This window comes from Apis dorsata, unplaced genomic scaffold (assembly GCF_000469605.1).
Source record: "Apis dorsata unplaced genomic scaffold, Apis dorsata 1.3 scaffold_67, whole genome shotgun sequence".
NCBI lineage: Eukaryota > Metazoa > Arthropoda > Insecta > Hymenoptera > Apidae > Apis > Apis dorsata.
The window spans coordinates 14,622-22,175 of NW_006263365.1; the positions used below are offsets into that span (position 1 = coordinate 14,622).

General features: G+C 24.0%; 1 protein-coding gene across 7 annotated transcripts in view; it reads right to left on the reverse strand.

Moving 5' to 3' along the window:
- The window catches only part of LOC102671973 (matrix metalloproteinase-14), a 45,817-nt gene that overhangs the window by 9,187 nt on the left and 29,076 nt on the right, over window positions 1–7,554 (reverse strand). For all 7 annotated transcript variants that reach the window (XM_006609947.2, XM_006609950.2, XM_031515346.1 and 4 more), the window contains one exon: window positions 1,469–1,573. In XM_006609947.2, the coding sequence (XP_006610010.1) occupies window positions 1,469–1,573 (105 nt within the window). The remainder of the gene's footprint in view (window positions 1–1,468; window positions 1,574–7,554) is intronic.

Genomic DNA, 7,554 nt, shown 5'->3' on the forward strand with positions numbered 1-7,554 from the left:
CATTCTTCTATTTTAATTTATTTCAAATTTCCTCCACATTTGATCTCTAATCTATTCAATTACTAAAACAAATTTCTTCGAACAATAAACTCTTCACAATCTAGCTTTGAAACGGTCCAATTTTCAGGCCTGATAAATTTCTATCATTATTTCAATCGTGATCGATCTAATGGGTCATCCAGGGGATCTGTTACGCGATAAAAATCCATAGGATACACGCATCGGTGATCTTGTCGCCACGAGTTCACTGAAACGAGGCACGTTTGTACGAGGTTCAAAGTCATGGTTAGAATCGATCGAATCTCGATAATTTTTAGGTAGATTTATTCTTTACGTGTGATTGAATAAGTCAAGAATCAAATAAATCAGAATCAAAGAGTGGATTATTTTCTTGTGAGAAGAAAGAGTTAATGAAAAGAAAATGAAAAGAAGTGTCTGGATTATAGTTGATTGGATAATTGGAATCATGATTTTGTGGAATTTTAAATTGTTAGAATGGTGGACAATAGAATGATTGGACATATTATTGATTAATGATATATGGTATATTATTTTAATTTTATTGTATTTGTATGACATGTAAAATTCTATTGTATTTATTGGATTTTTTAAAATATTTTAATAAAAGATAAATTTTTTTTTTGTAGGGATTTATATATTAATTTTGAAGAAAATATAAATTGTTAAATTAATTTTATAAAAAATTAAATTTTACATCCGATATTCGGTTAATTTCATCGAAATTTTAATTATAAATTGAAAAATAAAGATTCATTTAATAAGTCGCATAAAAAACCTTTTCAGAATTGTATTTAGAACAATTTTGATGGATAAAAAATGCATTTAGAGCATCCAACAAAAGGCTACAGTGCGTATATATTCCATTTGAGGTGACTGATTCTATAATAAGGATAATGTGACAGGAAGTTAAAAGTAACATTGAATTGCGAATACATTCCACTACTCGAATAATTATATGAATTTTTAATAATTATTTCACTTATTTTGTGTAATAACTTTAAATGCAAATTTTAATTGCTTTGAATTGGTATCTTTGATAAATTTTTTTTAAATAAATTTATTTTAGAATATATGATCACTAAATTAATATATATTATTCAATTTTGGTATGTATTTGTCGAATGTGATTACAACTGAGATTTTGGATTTTATTACATGATTCGATTAGATAATTCGATTGTTATGTCATAAGATATTTTGATGAAGTTTGATTAGATTAGAATGATTAAATTCATGATTATTTTATAATCTATTTTTCTTTTCTTTGTAAAAGGAAGTTTTTTTTTACTTTTCTATTTTTTTATTTTTCAATTCGAATATTTTTATCAATTGAAATTGATACGTTAAGTGAGTGAAAATTTTTGCATTGATAAAAGGATAATGATAAAAGGATATTCATGGGTTTAAATTTTTCTATTTTATGGAATTAAATTGTAATTTGATTTACCTTGAAGAGCGTATCGTTTCGATCTTCCAAAGCCAGGACCAACTTTATCTTTAACACCACACCTTGGCAATGTCATTACTTTATATGTTTCTTCGTCGATATCACCTAAAAAAAAAAAACAATTTTTTCAATAATAATTACAAATATACAAATTTTTAACGTTACTTATAATTTAATTTTATCTTTAAATTTCTTTAATTTAAAAAAAAAATTATTTATCCACAATATATCTTATTAATTTTCATCCATTCATAACACATCAGATGATATTCTTTCATTAAAATTTTCCATTAATATTTCATTGATCTTAATATTCTAATATGCTCATTTCAATATATAATTTTCATTTTCTTATTAACCTAATGGAAGGCAATCTTTTTTAACTCATGGAATATATTTCTTTCATAATTCGTTTCCTATGAAATTCAGTTTATTGTAGGACTCGTAAAGTATTATCGATTCTTAAAACCATATTACTCGTTCTATGTTCTCTATTTACAATCATTCATGTGTACGTTTCCTTGTATCGCGATACATATGCATCAGGCGAATACATACATGCATAATAATGCAAAGTACATAAGTTAAATTATTCGTACATTCTAATTCTAAGTCCAATCTTAAGATGATCGATACCATGATTATAATCTATGCGATAATAAAATTATATTGAATTTGAATAATTAATATCCATAATTGAAAAAAATTGGGATCTCAATTGTAAGGATTCTTTTGTTTAAATTGATTTTATTTGAAATAAATAATTCGATTCGATTTTTAAATTTTAGTTTGAAAAGTTAATTGTAGATCTTTGTCTAGGTTTTTAGATCTTTAAAGATTCACAGACCACAGTTTAAGAATTATGTATCGGTATAATTATCTCGATCTCGATCGTATGTAATCAATATTTTATTCGGAACGGTTTGAAAACGTTTGATTCGAGTTTTAGTTGTCACGCGATTGTGGAATTATTATTAGTACTTTTCTACCTGGAAATTGTGATGTATTAACGATCGTGTAAAAATCGATTCAAATACGGTTACGAGCTATCGAGTTGTTCGATATTGGTGTGAGCGTGTTTAGAATAGATTGAAGATGTACTGGAAATATCTTTGTTAAGTTATTGCATGATAAATGTCAGTTTTCTAGGTTTTGAATTTCAAATAATATTTTACATATTCTAGTTTTAGTTTTTCTAAATATAGATTTCGAATATATTTTTTAATCCATAAATTTAATTAAATAGATTTTTATAACTTATTATACAGATTTAAATTATTTAGTAGATATGTATCGAGATATGTATTTTTTTTTATGCAAATTTTTATAATTTTCAGAAAGAAGCCTCAATTTATTATTTTCTTCTTTGAATAAATAATACATTCGATATCTAAAAATGAATTTATTAACAATAAAAGAATATAATTGCTTTTTTTTTTAAAAATGGATATTTAATTAACAATTCATGAAAAGATTTATATGCTCAAAAGTTTATTCGCAATAGTTTTAATTGAATTAAAAAAAAAAAAATTGAATTTATACACGTGTAAATGTTAAATATCCTTCGTGAAGTTAGAGCAATTATATTTATATTTATACTTTTTTCGAAATAGATAACGCGTGGACTTCGAGTTATTTTTCTTTCAATGCAAATTTGATCAAATTGATTCAATTGGCAAGAATTCCATATTTTTATAAAACTGAAGTCAGCAATGTTATATAATTGCAAGTGTGATTCTTTACTTTGCGATGAAAAAATTTTAATTTCAAAACAAATTATATAATAATCATTATGCAGTTGATGAAATATTTTTCTTTCATCGGTTCGAAGTTTCAGCTTGAAATTAACTTATTCTTTTCATTGTGTATTTATTGTGTACATGATAAGTGAATATATTATTAACTGCATTTATTTTCCGTTTTATCATTGATTATTAGTGTTATCACATCTGATTTAGCTTAATGATTTATATAACATTAATTTTTCTTTATTATAACATTCATTACGTATTTTTTTTTCTTTTATTATCTAGATAATCGTAGATATTTTATACACAATTTTTATATATAATTAGTTTTTAATGATGAATTTTTAATAGATACTTTTTTGTTACAGAAATATCAATATCTTTCATTAAAAACTAATGTTTGCAATAGAAAAATAAAAAGTATAATACATTATTGTATTATACTTTTATATTATATTGAAATTTACTGACAAAACAATAGTGTAATTAGAAAAGTATTCGATATGACGACCATTTATGATATAATAGCTATAATTATAACTAGAGAGACTAGAATACGGTTGTTTTTTTATACATTTTACATATTGACACATACGTATACTAATTATAATATTTATCATTCTCAACACGTAACTAGTGCTGCATTATTACAAGCTTTTTTTTCTTTTTGACAATTCAGTTTCAATTATTAAATGATAGATCATAGAGATTAGCAAATGATCAAATCATTTTCAACCCACTTTTGTTCTATAAATTAATTTAATGAATATCAGGTCAATGAATAATTAAATAATTAAAATCAATTCATAATCCTACTAGATATTAAAAAATATCTTATGTATATATAATTCAAAATATAAATAATATATAAGGTATCGTTAGTTAACATTTTTTCTCTTTTTTCACGATGTTTTCTTTAACCATTAATAAAAAGATTTCTTGCAAAAATTCGAAAACATACGATTGTGCAATAATTTCACAAATTCATGAAATTTGTCACTTTTGTTGAACAACTTCTTATGAAATATCTTCTTCCTCTTTCTAACATATTTGTTACGTGTGCACGAGTTGATTCACCGTGTTCAATATATAAGTACAAGGTTGATTATGTTAAGTATACACATAGTAAGAAATTCTAGTTTGATAGTGGCAGATGATTGCTGTCGATAAATACCGTTTCATCTCAAATAAATACCGCTATATAGGATGCAATTTAATAGTTAGATCATTCTTCCGTTCACCTTCGTTTTTTTATCCATCAATCCAATACTATTTTCAAAAATTAAATTTTTAATCATGATCTTTCAATAATACTTTGAAATCATAATTTTCTAATCATGTAACTTATTTCGATTAAATTGTAATTTATTTTTGCTAATCTTTATTTTATTAAATATCCATTTCAAAAATGGAAAATTTTCTCGTTCGTATATAATTTATTTTATTTGTTATCGTGTCCTAAACTGGATACAAATGAATTATTACGAATGATCAAAGTGAAATCATTTCTCTACAGGAAATATAAGGTGACTTTTACCACGATTTCATAATAATCGACAAATTCGATAATTTTTGTGTCACAGATTACTCGTTCCGGTTGGAGATTTCATTATTCGATAGAAACCTTACCAAATCTTTCTTGGGCAACTCGTCGAAAAAGGTGTTTTTGTCTTTTTTGGTAAAAAATCAATAGAAAAACATAATTGCGTTACAATTTTTATTATTATCTCTTCTTGTTGTAATATGTTTTTTAATATTTGTTATTCTTTGTTATTCGATATGTATTTTTAATTGCTTTTAATTTCAGAATTTTAATAATGTCTATCTAATCACTTTGAAATATAATTTATTAAGTAATTATCGGTAAAGAAAAGAATGATTGATGTTTAATAAATAAAATGTCTATTAGAAGTGATGATTAGGAAAATTTTTTTAAAATCGATTATAATAATTGTAAATATTGATAATAACATTTTTAACATGATGCAGCTTGATATTATTATTTTAATTTCAATTAAATCAAGTTTTAAACAAAAATCAAGTTTCAGTATTAAATAGACTATAGAATAATATTAAGTATTATTAATAAGATACAATAATTGTTAATATTTGTTAAATCGAAATTTTTTATTCGATTTTTGATTATTATTATAAAATAAACATTCATACAAAATAAAATTTAATTTCGAAATATTAAAATTATTTAAAAATAAATCCATGATTAATAATTTCAATTAAATCGTAATTAGAATCAGGAAAATGTGTTCGCAAGTGTGATCAAGTTACTGTATATCGTATGAGTCATTTTTTTAAGCGCCATTGATGAATCTGTTGCATTTCATCGAACTCAATGAATCATCTCTCAGCATCATCATTGAGACTTCATTGTCTTTATTTTCAAACATTTCCGGTTCCTACGCGATTCTTTATGAAATAAATTCCTATTTTATTTTTTGCAAAAATAATTTATACTCCATTCATTTATCCATTCTTCATTTTTATATATTTTTCAACTTTCAAATTATATTACAATATATTACAATATATTATACGCTATATTACAATAGTCTTTCTTAGAAATCTTCTCAATTATTATTTTTCATTCCAAATAAAATCCAAACTTGTTACAAAACAATCTTAAATTTATTAAATTAAATCAATCAAAATATCTGATATTCAGTTATTAGAAATCTCTCTTATCAACGACGCACTCTTGCTTTTCTCGATTTTATCTGAGCCAATCATTGAAATTTGAACCGGAAACAATTTGTTTTTTCGTTCGTCACGTTGTCAACTCGACGTTCTGTCAAGGTTTGTTTTAATAACCAGTTCTCGTTAAACGATTCTTGTCGTTTCAAGATATTGTTTGATGTTCGTTCCTCTATTTTTCCAAAAATTGTTGTTATCTCTTTTTTCTTTTCCCTCCTTCCTACCATCGATTTTTGTCCATGGAATCGAGCGTGTTTTCAATGCGAACGAACGGTTTAACTGGCGTCCAGTCTTTCAAGGTCTAGAAACGCTAAAAATCCGGTCTTTATTCGGAGCCGGTCAGACAAGTACGTGAAGGTGCAAGTGTATATTTTTTTCTACAGTTTTCTTGGATATGAAAGGATAGAGATGTGTTGAAAGGATAGAGTTGTAATTTGCTTTGTTGCTCTCTTAAAATTAGCTTTTATTATTTTGATAAAATAGAGAGATGCTTTGGAGAATTTGTTATTTTTGCCTCTTCTTCTTTAATATAATAAATGATAATTATATTAGTTTTAATATAAATGTGATTTATTTTTTTTAATGTTAATGAAGTTTTTCGTTCGAGTTAGAAACTTTGTTTTTTTATATATTGTGTAGTTTTTTTTTACAAATTATTTATTTGATGTAAAGTCAAATTAATTTTTTAATACTTGTCTTTTTTTAAGACTGACTTATTTGTTAAAAAATGTACGTAGGTTAACAGCTGATGTAGTATCTCTTTGCAAAATCATTATAATTTCAATGTTAACTCTAACGTAATATATTTCTTTGAAGACAGTTTATCACCTCATTAAGATATGGAACTTCAACGACGTAATAATGTGATATCTCGCATTCATTATGTATTGCAATTTATATTTACAATTTCTTAACTATTTCTTTTTTCTTCTTCTATTTTTTAAGATAAAAAACAATATAAAGTTAAATATTACTTTTAAAGTAGAATAATTTTTTATGATTATTAATAAATATCATAGATCAGGTTAGACAAATGATTCTAATCAAACAAGCATAATCAGTTAGCTCTATTTTCGATCATTTTTCTCTCATAAGTAAGTTTTATTTAACATTTCATTTCATTTAATAATATTATCAAAATTAAATTACATTATATTATTTAATATTAGATTATAAATAATTATATTTTTCAAAATAAGAAAATATCTCGTAAGGAATTAAAATTTTTCAATATTTTTATTTTTTTCTACTTCATAGATTATATAGATTCCTTTTTTTTTTCAAATTTTATACAAATTCTTCTTTCTTTCCCAATTATTTTAATTAAAAAAGTATTACAACATCTCGAACAACAATTCTCTCATATCTCTATTTTTTCTTAAACTTCCTGCACATTCTATTTTTCAATGAAATAAAAAATGAAATGAAATAAAAAAAATTCTCCCATCTCTTCAATTATCCATTCATCAACATTTCATTCATCTTCATTCTTTCTCACTTAACACATTTTATTCAACGATTCTTTTTTCTATCTCTATGAACCGATCATTTTTAATCTAAGTTCGATCCATTATTCAACCGTGACCGAGTCATTCTTTTATGCCATTTTTTTTTTTTTTTTTTTTTTTT